Source organism: Fundulus heteroclitus, chromosome 23, assembly GCF_011125445.2.
Source record: "Fundulus heteroclitus isolate FHET01 chromosome 23, MU-UCD_Fhet_4.1, whole genome shotgun sequence".
NCBI lineage: Eukaryota > Metazoa > Chordata > Actinopteri > Cyprinodontiformes > Fundulidae > Fundulus > Fundulus heteroclitus.
In genome coordinates, this window is record NC_046383.1 from 26,394,561 (window position 1) to 26,408,894 (window position 14,334).

At 40.2% G+C, this 14,334-nt stretch overlaps 1 protein-coding gene and 1 long non-coding RNA gene across 4 annotated transcripts; one reads left to right on the forward strand and one right to left on the reverse strand.

The window, feature by feature from the left end:
• Nucleotides 1-677: 677 nt before the first annotated feature.
• On the reverse strand, nucleotides 678-11,604 carry LOC105928784 (cationic amino acid transporter 2). Of its 3 annotated transcripts, XM_021319375.2 has the most exons (15): nucleotides 11,511-11,565; nucleotides 10,896-10,950; nucleotides 10,747-10,816; nucleotides 10,030-10,359; nucleotides 9,292-9,665; nucleotides 8,775-8,930; nucleotides 8,520-8,685; nucleotides 6,548-6,684; nucleotides 5,884-6,106; nucleotides 4,616-4,752; nucleotides 4,419-4,521; nucleotides 3,276-3,409; nucleotides 3,003-3,169; nucleotides 1,947-2,055; nucleotides 678-1,858 (listed from the first exon to the last, which is right to left on the reverse strand). In XM_021319375.2, exons 5-15 carry the CDS (start codon nucleotides 9,659-9,661, stop codon nucleotides 1,728-1,730), a joined length of 1,833 nt encoding a protein of 610 aa, XP_021175050.2. In that variant the 5' UTR covers nucleotides 9,662-9,665; nucleotides 10,030-10,359; nucleotides 10,747-10,816; nucleotides 10,896-10,950; nucleotides 11,511-11,565; the 3' UTR covers nucleotides 678-1,727. The 3 variants fall into 3 exon arrangements, with proteins under 3 accessions (XP_021175050.2, XP_021175083.2, XP_021175012.2); XM_021319408.2 differs by lacking the exons at nucleotides 10,747-10,816; nucleotides 10,896-10,950 and having other exon boundaries at nucleotides 9,292-9,662; nucleotides 11,511-11,604; XM_021319337.2 differs by lacking the exons at nucleotides 10,747-10,816; nucleotides 10,896-10,950 and having other exon boundaries at nucleotides 11,511-11,604.
• On the forward strand, nucleotides 10,959-12,743 carry LOC118557300. The gene is made up of 3 exons (XR_004927783.1): nucleotides 10,959-11,271; nucleotides 11,494-11,720; nucleotides 12,200-12,743. It is a non-coding gene; the product is annotated as an uncharacterized LOC118557300 (long non-coding RNA).
• The last annotated feature ends 1,591 nt before the right edge of the window (nucleotides 12,744-14,334 follow it).

Consider the following 14,334-nt stretch of genomic DNA (forward strand, 5'->3'; position numbering starts at 1 on the left):
TAGGTCTATAATTTAGCTCCACGGTCTTATAGATGGGGCAGCTTTTCTTTCTCTCCTGCCAGAAATATACTAGTTAAGAATATGTTTGGTGCACACTGAGTAACAAGTTTTCATACAGTGCTATCATATAATTTTAGGAATAACCTATCCATGGTCTTGTGGTCCCATTTTGTTTTCTTCAACTCTCTGTGTACCTCCAATACATCAGAAAAACAAAAAGTGCAGAGTAACATCAAATTATTGGTAAAATGAAATTTTGGCATCACCCATTTCTTGTACATTATCTGTTGAGTGTTTATTCATACATGGATGGGTTAATCAGGCATTAATCTTCCCAAGTAAGGAACTGGTTACAGCATGATGTTTATGAAGCGGTATATATAAAAAATACTGTATATATAACAATAATGTTCCCCACCCTTATAAAGAGGGATAAAACACAACATAAAACCAGTTCATAATTGCACCTTTCATTAAGAGTGTTTCGTACACTTTGTTGGTTATAAAACTCTCTGGAAGCAAGAAATTGCAACAAATTTGAAACATGCTGTGGGCCGTGTGACTAATTTATGTTTTTCCTTGAGGGTAACTAATCTTGAAGGTGAAAAAGATACGATGTCCTGAAAGGTCCATTTAGTCTCTCTGAACTGTGCATTTATGGAAAAAAAAGACTGGAGCAATATTTATTCACTTGTTTATTCATTTTACCTTCAGTCAACCTGCGACAAAAGTAACTCCAGATTACAAATAAGACTTTGATTTTTTTTTTTCCTTTTTAAATTAGGAAGAGTACACTTACAGAATTATAGCAAACATGTAAAATGTCCATATTTACACGTAAAGGCAACGGCATTTTTATGTTTAAACATAATACCAAAAGAAGGACCAAACAAATAGGATGCTGCACAAAATGTCATGTTGTAAATAGTACATCTGCTTCTGCCAAATACTATAAGTTAACAAAGCGAAACAAAAAAGAAACCCCGAATGAAACGAAAGCATGTCACTTATAAACATCATTACAATTACAAAACACGTTTTACAATTATTATTAAAAGGGTAAACCCGTTATTCATTATTTTCAGCGTATCAAAATGTCAAATATCCACAGAATATTGATCAATTTCTGTTGTTTACTATTCTATTACATTTATTGTTGTCAGGGTTTTTCTTTTTCATTTCAGAACAATTTTGCGGGAGGCACCATAAAAGCACAAACATGTTAAATAATTCAATTTATTTTAAATGAAATAGAGGTATATTAACTCAGGAAAGAAGGGTACCATGTTTGTTGTTTTTTTCCGAATGTTTTTAAACATTGTTTTATTGTTTTTTTTTCTTTTTTAGTTTTATTCGTATATACTTTCTCCTGCATGTTCGAAATAAAGGTATCAAAAAAAAAAAAAAAGAAATAATAATAATATTTGAGTTTAACTCCAAGGCCTTTGAGGAAGTCCAGTGTACGTCTCTGATTCTAAACATGCTGAGTGTGCAGTGGTGCGTTACACAGTAGTACCAACATTTAACTGTAATAAAGTTGCAGCGCAGAAACAACTCGTTTCCCTCTTTGGGTATTTCTCGTTCTGTAAACCTGTTCGCTGGCACGTTCGGCCTTTAAACCAAACCCAAGTAAATGGCGTTTGACGCGTGAGGAACAGGAAGTACACATTTAAAAGCGGCTGCGCTGTGTAACATCTCAGTGTATCTCTCGTCACTCCCTCTGGCGCTCACAACCTCTCCTCTTTAATTATTTCCATGTCCGTTTTGCCGCTGACCGTCTCGATGTTGGTCTGGTGGGCCCTGAGCCGCTTGCCCTGAATGCTGTTACGGACTCCGTAGCCAAAATAGATAACTAAGCCTGCAGAGAGAGGGGGAGGACTGTAAGAGATCAGCAGCAGGGATGATAAAGTTTTTGAATGAATAAAGGCAGAAACAAAATATCTCACCAACTAGCATCCAGATGGCGTATCTCAGCCACGTGGCCGAACCTAGCTGCACCATCAAGTAGGCATTGATGAGCGTGCTTAGTAAAGGTAGAGCAGGGAGAAAAGGCACCTAAGATGAAAATAAGAAAGAGTGAGTTACAAGATGTTTTGAATTAGGCTTTTTACAAAGTGTGTTTTAATTTAGACATTCGCTTGCATTTCTCATGGTGTCATAAGTTTCAGAAAAGATACCGCAGTCTCACCGTACTACAGCATGTACTGTACTTCTCTATTGGATGGCATGGTCTAATTTCTTCTATTTAAGACTGAAAATGAAAGATACATACTCCATACTCATAAAACGACATACCATGTTGATTATTAAAGTTAGATTTATTTTAATGTGAAATAGTATTTTACTCCAGCGGATTTCTTCTGTTTTTACTTCTTTTTTTTTTTTCCACATCATGAAACAAATGTTACCGTCAAACAAAGGTAACGCAAGTAAATTAAAAACGTGTATATTTTTTTTCAGCTGATGATTTTACTGATGCCTTAGACATGGCATCAAAACTGTTTCCACTCTTATAGATTTAGGCAGGTGACGCTTCGGCTGGGGAATGATGGGCTGCCTGTACAGATCTTATAGTCTGCTGCATACAGGTTCCAGATGAGTGTTTCTCTATCATTCTGCAGGTTTGACAGTAAGTAGGTGTGGTTGGTGAAATCCCCCAAAAAAATTGGGGTTATTTACTATTAATTAATAATTTACCTGTTGGGGCGATTACATTTTCCCATAGGGCAAGCTTATTTTGGGTAACGTTTCCCACTTATTTAAAAACTTCCACTTTATTTGTACTCAGGCTTATAATTGTCTGGTATTAAAGAGTCTTTAATAATAAAAAATTTTGCCGCTGTGTACACAAAGTAATTATTCCCTGTGGTTTTGATTTTGATACATCAAAATATGCAAAATACAGACACGCCCCCCTGGGAGTCTGAACCGTCAACATTGACCCACTATGATGAATTCTTTAACCAGTCCATCTATGCCAACTTGAATTAAGTTAATCTTACCATAAATGTTGCCCTTGTGGGATTCTGTGGGTGAATCCAGATGAAGGCTAGAAGGAGGAGCAGGATGAAGGAAAAGATGCAGACGAGCACCAAGCTCCATGCCTCTGCATTAGCCAGAGCGTCTATGCCTTGAGTCAGGGTGATGCACAGTGCCACCACGCAGACGACTGCACAGAGACAAACAAAAACAAAGGATCAAACCCTGAACCAGAAAAGGGAAGGATACTCCTGAAGAAACATGCTCGAAAACAACAAGCTCGTGGCGTCTCTTACCAGAACTTATAGTCAGGATTGTGACTCTTTTCGCTGTGACAGAGTTGGGAGAGGAGGGAGCCTTCAGGAATCCAAACTTGGTGCTTGATTCTTTGATCTGTAGGTCCGTGTCTTCAGATGGACCCGCCTGGTACCTTATATCAAGGAGGCATATGTTGTGAGTATTTTTATTGTGGTAATTAAATGTAATAATGATAATAAATACAGGCTTTAGCAGTTTTTTTCTTGGAATAATTGCTTTTAATTTTCATAACAAAATGATGGTGAAATTGCCAGTAATATTTTATTTTAAATCAATATCTTTTCATTCTGTTGGAAACTATGATTTATTTTACATAATTATCCACAAATGTCAACATCCCATCCATCCTCTTTTTTTAAACCTCAAAACAGACATAAAAGGACGTTTCTTTAACAATGACAACATATTTCCTACAGCGGATTTTTATCAAAAATTATAACCTGTCCTTTTTCAAAAGGCCAGGCAACATTTGGGGCTCTGAACGAGTTTAATTCAAGTGGACTGAAGGCAAAATGGCTCTTTCGACTGTAAAGGTTGCAGGCCTCTGGCTTAAACCCTTTTAAACAACAACAGGCAGGCTGAAAAAACGCAAAAAAAAAAAAACCTTTTACAATTGGCGAGGGCAACTCACAGTTTGCTATCTTCAGTAACAACAAGGTGTTCAAAAAGTAAATCAGTGAAAGTCCTGTTCAGCAAGAGGCTGAATGTAGCTCTTTTTTATCCATCTGACCCTTTAACCTATTTCTGTCATGTGCCATGCTGAATATGGAAATGCTGGAAATTTAGAGTTAGGGTAAGGGTCTATAACATTAGAAAAAAGAAAAAAACTGTTCTTTTAGTAATATTTTGCTAATCACCAACATGGGATGCTTAAATGAATTTGCCCAAATGTTGTGAAATCACCGTTTTTTCATATATAAAGAATTAATGACCAATTGCTGCAAGAGGGCAATTTTTGTCAGCGCTCTTCTAATGTTTAGCCTTCTATTATCGCTCTGAAAGAGAAATCAGAATCAGCTAAATTTGCTATCTGCATGGTTAAACATTCACAAAAGTCATTGGAAACTGCCCAGAAAAAAAAATCTGATTGGTGCTTCTCTGGTCAGAACAGATGAATGTACCTCAGTATCAGGATGCATATTGCTACTAGCGTGTACGCAAACAGAGTTCCAATGGACATCATTTCCACCAGGGCTTCCAGGTCGAACAGGAGCGCCATGATGGCTGGAGATAAAGAAGTAAAGAGAAACACAATGTCCTCTTTGAGTTCAAGTCGTAAACAGAAACTTTTTCAGAACAGATACATTTGTCTTTGTACCTGCCACGACTCCAGATGATATGGTCGCTACAGCAGGACTGCCCTTGGCGGTGACTTTGGTCAAAGGCTGGAAAAGCAGCCCGTCTCTTGCCATGGCGAAGAGGACCCGGGGCATTGGGAACATGGAGCCCAGCAGGCTGCGGAGGAAAGTGCACTCCAGGTCAAACAACAACACCATTACGGCTGATCGGGCCTCACAAACAGACTAAGAGAAAGACTGATTGTTCCCATTGATTTTGCTTGATTTGAACAAAAGTCGCTCAGTCAGCATTCTTCATTTTGACCCCTGAGCAGACTGATATGAGCGGTGGCCGTTTTGCCTCGGATCCAAGGCAACAAGTTGTTGAAGCACTCGTTATGTTTCTTTCATTTCTTTGGTATCTTTATTTTTCTTAGCCTCACAGATGCACATTAGTAATGGCTGACCCACCAAAACTAAACACTGCGTCCCATTAGTGTTTGGAAATCAGAATTCATCGTCTGGGAATGTCCAATCAATGTTGAAATTTCAAGTCGAATCAAATCCGTTTGTTTAAATATTGCCAATTTACAACATATGTCATCTCAAGGCACCTTACAGAGGTAATTTAACCATCCAGACAGAACAAGTTTCCCGTCTAAGGACACCCAGCAGTTTGAATCGAGTCAGCGACTTGCAGAAATGACTCATCCCGGATGAGCATGTCGCGACAGTGGACAGTCGCTTACATTGTGTCGTTAATTTTTGGGCTTGTAATATATGGACCCAGCATTCCTGTACTGTATGGCGCCTTTGCATAACAAACATCATGAAACTGGCAGATATACCCACCTTTAATTTGCACTGCTGTTTTCTTTTTTTGTCACATTAAATCAGGGGTAGACATGTATAACTTAACCATCTCTATTTGTCCTTAAGTGCTTGACTGCATAAAAGGTCTTACTTAGGCATTCAGCTTGGTCACTGATCACAAAATCTAGAAGGATCTGCTGGTTTTTCCAGCAGGGAATTCATTCTTAGGGCAAAGTCACATCCATATGCAGCATAAACTGGGGACGCATGTAACCACTAACTCTAAAACAATAAGGTATTCTTGGACGCCACTGACCACATCGAATTGAACTTTAGCCGTGCAAAAAGATTCAGGGACCACATCTTATTTTATAAATTCCCACCACACCTTGGCAGACCAGTGCTTTTTGTGCTGTGACTTGCATGGACGCCGTAGCTGTCCAGCTTGAGTGCTGAGAGCGTGACTGCGGCTGTATTTCTCAGAGAGCTTTCAGACCTGGTAGACAGAGCACACAGCGATCCCACGGCCACGGCGTATTTGGCGGGTCCCCAGCCGACGTATTCAAAGGCCACGGGCAGGGGGCTCTTCTCGTTGAGCAGGTAGTAGGGCATCATCAGGGTGAGGGCAGCAGACACCGCAAAGTAGGCCAGGAAGCAAATCAGGAGCGACGCCACAATGCCCACAGGGACTGATTTCTGAGGGTTCTTCACCTCCTCGCCTAGAAAAAGAGTTAAGAGAGGTGCTCTGTGATGCAGAATCTTTTTTAATTATCTGTAATAAAAACTGAGGCCCTCACGACCGCCTCGGCCTTCCTTATTGGGAGATCTTTTCAGTAAACCGAACAGCTAGCTCGACAGTGCACTTTAATGAGCGGGATAGTTTTAACATGTTGTAAATCCATCGTAAAATCACGTAGCTCTACTGTTGCATCCTTAAATGCACCTTATCGCAGTTTCATCAGAAAGTTTTGCTGATATACTTTATTGCCTTGTTTGTTTAACTTTACAACGTTACTCAAAAGGTACCAGCAATGCTAATGTTAGTTGATATACTTTGTTTTATTGTGTTTAAAAGATAATCATTTTTCAAAATTTTATTTGTATTCTTATCATCAAATGTTTGGATGATGTGGTGATAAGAGACGATGTCCTCCTTTTACCTGTTGTAGCGATGCAGTCAAACCCAACAAAAGCATAGAAACACGTTGCAGCTCCTGCCAAGGTGCCGCTGAAGCCATAAGGAAAAAATCCCCCCACGCCGTAAATGCTCGTCACATTGGTGGTGTCGCTCAGGTTCCTGCATGAAGAGAACGCATTAGTATGTTTACTTGCACTCAGATAACCAGGGAGGAAATACTGCTGTATTTACAGTTCTGGGTATTATTCTTAACACGTCAATTATTTCTGTACAGTCTGCTTCCAAGAAGCCGGGCTGACTTGGAATCGCTGATAACTTTCTCGATCAGTGTTTCTTCATTCTTTGTATTCCTTTGGGCTTTAGTTGGTTTTCACTCCAGTAATTGACAATTTGGAGAGAATTGTTATTTTTGAAATTTATTAAGGGTATTAAGTCAGATTTTTAAATGATTTAAGAATGAAAATGCACCAAATCCTATTTCTAAAGGGCATTGCAATTTAGCAAAGAGGCAGGTCTACAGGTAATCTCCAGGTATTTTAACACTAGCATCCAGGAATAAAGACAAAATGTGTTCACGTTTCTTCAATTTAGCCTCTAAAACTGTATGTTTGCCCTGACAAAGGGTTACTGGCACCAAACTGGGTAGATTAGCTGAATGTCGATGCAGGTCCAGGGTCAGGTCATTGCTAGACCTATTTGGAAATGTTTTAAAGACCTGATTGGATTTTACTTTTCATCTGCTATAAAACATGTTTTTAGGTCAGACACTACCATTTTTGTCCTCCATGTGCCCACTTTCCAGTTTTTTCTAGGCACAACCCCTATATTGTCATGGTCAGGTAAAAGGATTGGATGAAAAATGAATGGAAACGAGGCCAAAATCCCCCAGATAGGCTGGGAAACACTCCAAGAAGGTCTAAAGAAGCATTGATCGAGAACCTATGAAAATATAAAGTTTGAGGAAAATGTTGGTGTTTAAAAGCTTTTACACAGTCCTACACAACCATTTTAAACTATAGTATTAAAGTAGTGACCTGATCAGATTCCACAGAACGGTAAGATGGCAAATTACAATTTATGGTGATGTTAATGTTAGTGAATCGTGTTGATGATTAGTTAACATTAGAGTTAATGTTTGTTCGTGATAGAGGGAATTAGCCTTTTAGCATACTAAGAAGTTAGCTCTAGTCTAAGCTATATTTATCATTCATACTTTGATGAAAGAATTGGTCAAAAAGTCAATTTAGACTTATTATTATACATCATTGGCTGCTATTTATTTAGCCTTTCATTATTTCTTTTGATTTGTTCCAAACCTTTTCAGGTATGAAACAATGGTGCCTGCGATGGGAAGCTTCATAAAATTTTTCCCGCCAAATGGGATGTTTGACATCCGCTTTGGCAATTGATGCTTTAAATTAATTTTCTATGTTCTACTGGTGACCTAGACCTAGGTTGATAGGACAACTGGTCTATTAGCTCACAACCACAATCAGTAGGAATAGAGAGCACGCTTTTAGAAAATGATATAAAACTTAATTAAATTACCCTTGATATTTGAGAATTTTAACCATCTATTTTAATAGTTCATGTAAATACTTTTACCACAAAGCAAAATAAATCACTACAACCTTATTAAGGTACATGGCTATGAATAGACAAGGACAACATGGTAAGGTTGTTTTTACTGAAATCATGTGTAATGAAGAGTGCAAGTCAATAAGAATACTATTCATTTAGTTCAAAACACTGCTTGTTTAGTAATCACGTTTACGGGTCATTCTCTGGCTACCTTGTTTGTAGCTCATTAATTGATGTGAAACTCTAACCCAACACCTCTTTGTAGAGTAAAACTAAATGATGACTGGCGCTAAGTGATCCAGGTCTGAGTTAGGAAAACAACTACAACTGGGTCGTTCTCAAGCCAGCAGTTTTTATAGTGTAAGAAAAAAAAAAGCTTCGATTAAAGGGAATATGAGGCCCTCTGCTCTTACTTGAATTGCGCTGTGGCGTTTATCAGAGCCTCTTCGCTGATCTCCCAGTTGGAGATGTCCCCTTTGATAAATCCAGAGATGATCACAAACAGCAGCACCAAGATGTTGATCGCCGTGAAGATCTTGTTGATGGTCGTTGACTCTTTCACGCCAAATGCCAGCACGCCTTCACGCAAAGCAGATACGTTTTTTTTTTTAATATCGTTGAATTACGACGACACTCTCTTGCATTATTTGAGCGTTATCATTTCGTACCTGAAAGCAGCAAGATGAGACCGGCTGCGAAGACATCTGGATAAACCGCCAAGCCAGGAAGTCCCATGGCTGCATTTTCCTCAAAGTACTTGGATATGACACCCCCGATCAGGTCATCGAACGTCCCACTCCACGCCAGAGCAACGCTGGATGTTCCTGAGCAGAAACAGGGCCGTAAAATAATAATCCTGAGTCACCGTTTTAGTGCTGTCATAAAATGGAAAATTTGGATTGGAACGTTTCCGTCCAATTGTGCCATTAAAGCACGGCTGGTTAATCAAGTGGGGCTATTTTTGAGCTTTAGAGAATTTGCTTCTGAGGCAGTGCAGGGTCAAAGAGCAACATCACCGAGCCTCCTTGTTGATCATTTATGGGGTTCACGCTTTTCTTAGAGGCTGCATGAAATAACGATCATCTCCTTTGAGTTAAAAAGTTACAGTTTCGACAAAAAAATCTCGATGATCTTCTAAATGAGTCTTCTAATAACGATAATGTGAGGGAAGAGAAGAAGACTTGCCTATGACATAGGAGAGCAGCAGATTCCAGCCGGTGATGAAAGCCAGCAGCTCTCCGACCGTCACGTAGCTGTAGAGGTAAGCCGAGCCCGTTTTGGGAACCCTGGATCCAAACTCCGCGTAGCACAGTCCGGCGAATATAGACGCCAAGGCTGCGATGAAGAAAGAAATGATGATGCTGGGTCCGGCCGTGTCTCTGGCCACCTCTCCGGAGAGCACGTAGACCCCGGCCCCCAGGGTGCTCCCCACGCCCAGAGCGATCAGGTCCAGCGTGGTCAGGCATCGGTTAAAGGTGGACTCTTCCCCGTCGGGCTCGATGGGCTTCCTGCGAGAAAGGCTCACCAGAAAGGACTTGACCACACCGCACGGCATGCTTCTGCCCCGGGGGGTTTCGGGATCAGGATGGAGTGGAGACGATACGAGAAGCCACAGGCGGGTGAGCGGGTTGACGATGTTTGTGACAGGCAGAGCACATTTGAGAAAGAATCGAGGGGGAGAGGAGCGGGATAGGAAGGGGCAGATCAGAGGATATGTCAGTAAATGATTGTCAGGTCAGTTCCTTCAATCAAGATCACTGATGTATGTGCAAGGTCTCGTTTTCTTATTGGAAAAATGTGGGACGGCAAGGTAAAAAAAAAAAAAAGTACAAATCCCATTTTCTGAGAACACCCATAGATAAAGCCTTTTACAGAACATATGACAAGCTTCAGAGAACAAGAGATAGAGAATAGTACACTCACGTCTTCGTAGGTTTCTGCCTCACAGGTGTGCTCAGAGGATACGACAGGATCCGTCATTCCCTTAAAACTAGATATTTCTTTTATATGTGACCTCCTTTATCTCCCCCAAGATATGATTGTGCTGATGCCTGGAGTTTGCGTCCCTGTCCACAGGACAGAAAACAACGCCCATTCCCTGATTACCCTTTAATCAGTCATTGGTTATATGCCCTATTACTTCTTTCAGTGGCTTTAAAAAAAAATACGTCCGTCTTGCAAAGTTGGCTCTCTCCACTCCTGCAGATATCGCTTGAGAGATAGGTCACTGTTTCAGGTCCTGATCAATCACTCCTGAAAACAAATGAGGGGAAAACAAGCAATCAAATGCAAACAGAGTAAAAAAAAAAAAAAGAAGGTCTAACACACGCTTTTTTATTCGATTTCTGTTTGTGTTGGGGTAAAGAAACACTTAGAAATGTCTGTCTGAGCGTTACTGTGTAGAAAACCTCAGCAGAAATGTTACTGATATGTTAGATCAGACGGTATTTAGTCGTAAAACACCCTGTTTGTACTTCATTATGCAGAATTAAACATAGATAATTTTAATTAGATCAGATTCGCTCAATTGAGTGAGGAGCGACGGTTTATCTGCGAAAAAAAAAAAGAGTGAATTCTTTCCCTGTTTCCTGCTGGATAATTAGAGCTGTACTGTTGTTAAGATGTGCGGCGTTGATAAACCTCTCATGATAATGCCTTCCGGATAGCTCAACACTTCAAGGTCCACATTTTTTGTGGGAGGTTTGTCACCCTGGAAAAGAACAAGAGACGTGTGAAGGATCAGCACATTCCCAGCGTTCACCTTCCTTGATTAGATCTGGAAACCTTACATTGTATCTTCTGAGCGTCCTGTTTGCTTCTTGCCTCTCAGGATCCATCTCTAACCTAAAGAAAGGGAGCATGCCAGGCTTTCAGCCCCTGAGAGCTTATTTTGGAGGGTGGAGGGGGGGGTCAGTGGAGGACAAAGCAGCTTTCATTGCTCATGTATTCGGCGGGCTGCAGAGCTGCTCTCTGAGAGGTAGCATTTACCTTCTCGTCTCCCATCATGGGATTTCAGCTCACCTGATCCTTCCTGGCATCCACTTCAACAGGCAGAAAGGAGGCGAGCAGGAAGGCAGCCGGCACGGATGGTCAAAGTACCTGTGACCGAATCTGCGCTCAGGGCCGGATCTCTCCAGCTGAGATACCATTTCCCGAGAGACGGGGGTAATGCTTAACTAAATAACAGCGTCTACGCACGTGATTCGCAGTTTTATGAGCACAGGGTTACTCTTGGTCCCGCTGAACCTCAACTAATATTCTCTAATGCAAAGTTTATGGCTCTTTCGTGTGCATCGAAGATAAGTTACACCGAACTCTTATCGTAATGAACCAAACGCACCGTTTCATGTTGATGCAAAGGTTTTAACTCTGCCTTCCCCATTGTAGACGCTCGAGCTCTTTACCTTTATCTCCGGTCCGACGAGGAGCCATCAATGGTGCGACAAAAACAACACAAATATCCATGCTGGTGGCTCGGATGAAGGAAACAGTGCTGCCATATATACAAGACTGGCCTGCGTGACCCTCCCACTCAATGGAGTTACTCACAAAGTAGCCTTTCTCACTCCCGACCAGTTTGGATCATAATGTGCTCATTATTGCATGGATGCAGGGTAAGAACCCCGGACGTCGATCTCCTGTACAGAATAACACAACTTTTTGAGAGTTCATCTGTTCTGTTTGATAATGTTGTATTTATTTATTTTTTCTCTCGTCACATCCAGTTCCATAGCAAAAAGAGTGGAACTCTGGCTGCTGTAGTTATGCCAAACAAATCGGCTTTTCAGCTGTAAAGCCTCCTTTGATGCCCAACCCTTTAAAATATGTTATTGCTGCATAGATGTTATGTACAAACTGATGCCAAACATGACACCAGGCCCCATGTCAATCAAGCACCAGTCAGGGTTGGAATCCAGATCCCATAATCATGTGATCGGTTAATCTATTTTAACCAATCACATGATATAGTCCATATTCGTCATAAAACAAACAACACTTAAGGATATGTAACGAAAACAAGCCTGAGGCATTTTTAAAACTTTTACCATCAAATTACATTTTGATGATTTTTTTTTTTTTTCATATCTGGCAGAACGCTGCCCCTGCAGTGCAGCGTGAAAGCAGAAGAGGTCAGTATACAACAAAAGCTTTTCATCTCCATCTTTTCTCTCCGTCAGTCAGTTTTTAACCTCACATGGCTCTGCCTTTACGCCACTGAAAGGAAGATTTACAATGACTGAAAAAAAAAAAAAAGCAAACAGATCAAATACATGAACAAAGACCGTATTTAATGTTTGTCAAATATTTTCCCATCGCCAACATTTACATTCTTAGCCATCACGGTAGAGAATAGGCTCACTAACGGTTATTTGTGGGCCTCCTTACGAGGAGCCTAATGTCATGCCGAGCCCACTTAGTACCCATGCAGCCTGAGAAATATCTTTTGGGGGCTTGGACTGGGATAATTATTGTCTAATAGTGTGTTTTGTCTTTTCAGTGCCTTTTTGTAATGTTATGAGTGAAACTGTGGGGGGCTGAATCCCAATCTGGTCACACCCTGTGAATTATTTTGTTTTCACTTTCACGTTCAGCTTGTGTTTACGTTTTTGGCGTTGCTGCTTCACAGCCAGGTCACAGGGTGTGTGCAAGAGTTAGATACATTTTTTTTTATCTTTAAGCTTTTCAGCTGCTGTATTTTAACGCGTGAAGGCCTATGTTGTGTTGTAATATGTCGCTCCAAATCCGCACTTCTGTGGCAATATTAGCGGGGAATCACGGAAGATGTGTATAGAGATCAATGTCTGTCCAATGAGCTACTCAAAATGTTAAGAAAACGAGCCATTAAGAAAAAAAAATTCAATCTCAAAAACAAAGGGGAAAAGGATATACATTTTTGCTTAAAAACTGAACTCTTTCTTAAGAAAGAAATATGTTTTGTGAACGTTCACATAAAGCTCTTGAAAAAAAAAAGAAGATGTTGCGCAACAGCTGGTTGGTAAAAGTATAATTGCCCAAAATGATTAATGAAATAACAACGACACTTAAAGATTACAAATGGCTTTTTAACTGCCTCAATTGAAAACAATCTGATTGTGCTGTGATAAGATGTGAAATCCGTCAGGGGTCTGTTTTGGGATCACTTTTTTATCAGCGTGTCTGTTTCCTGCACATTTTGCTGAAGTTATCCTTTGATTTCTAACAGATATGTGTTTCTTTGCTAATGGCTAAAGCGGATGTACCTCTTGAAAACATTTCCAAATAAACATTCTTTTGTGTGTTTTATTCAGAAAATGTCTTACTGGAGAACATTACCTATTATACCTCACAAAATAATTTTTTACTGATAAATAGCAATATTTATCATATTATTTTCATAACAGTCATAACATAGGACACCTTTTACCATGAGGAGTAAACTTTTCACTTGCTTTAGAGGGGCTCGGTCATGGAGTGGTCATTTAACACATTAAAAGCTGATTCTGTGCTCAGCAACCATCCAGACTGACACATATTGTACCTTTAACTGAAACTACTCAAAACAGATATTTAACTAATGACCGTTTACTACACAGTAATAGGTCTTTAAGGAAACCAAAAGTAGCTGATGTTTGATCTGTTTGATGTAGTTCTGGACAAGAACTTGTCAGGGAAATGCTTAATGAGTCTTTATTCATTGGGTCGCTGCTGTTTCTTTTCTCACCTCTCTTTCCTAATTAACCAATCATTGGTGGCGAGATAACACTGGTTAGAAGTTGATGGGCAGCTGTTAGCTGACTGTGAGTTCATCGCTTGTAATCTCAAAATCACTATTTTCTCAGAAGCTGCGCATGTGACTCACTCAAGCAAAGTGCAAGGTGCTAATCTATGTTAGAACATCCATGGTGTGAATAAAGTCTTCCTTCTGTGCAGTTTTTAAACAACTTTCTCGGTCTTTAACAATAACAAAGAGACACATTTTGAAAGATGAGCTTCAGAACTAGCATTAAGGAACCAGAGGAGAGGAAAACACCTGTTTTTTTTTTAAACCAGGCTGGTCCTTTCCTCCGCTCTGTCCCTGGCTGGCCTTGTCCAACACAAAGTAGTACTTTTCCACCAGCCTGAGCAAATAATTTGAAGATACACGTTTCCCATAGAAATAGTGACTGGATGAAGATGGAGGTAGCTTTCACCACCTGCAGTGTAAAACCCAGTCATGCTGGTGCATCTGCCTATGAAAGTGTGTCATGA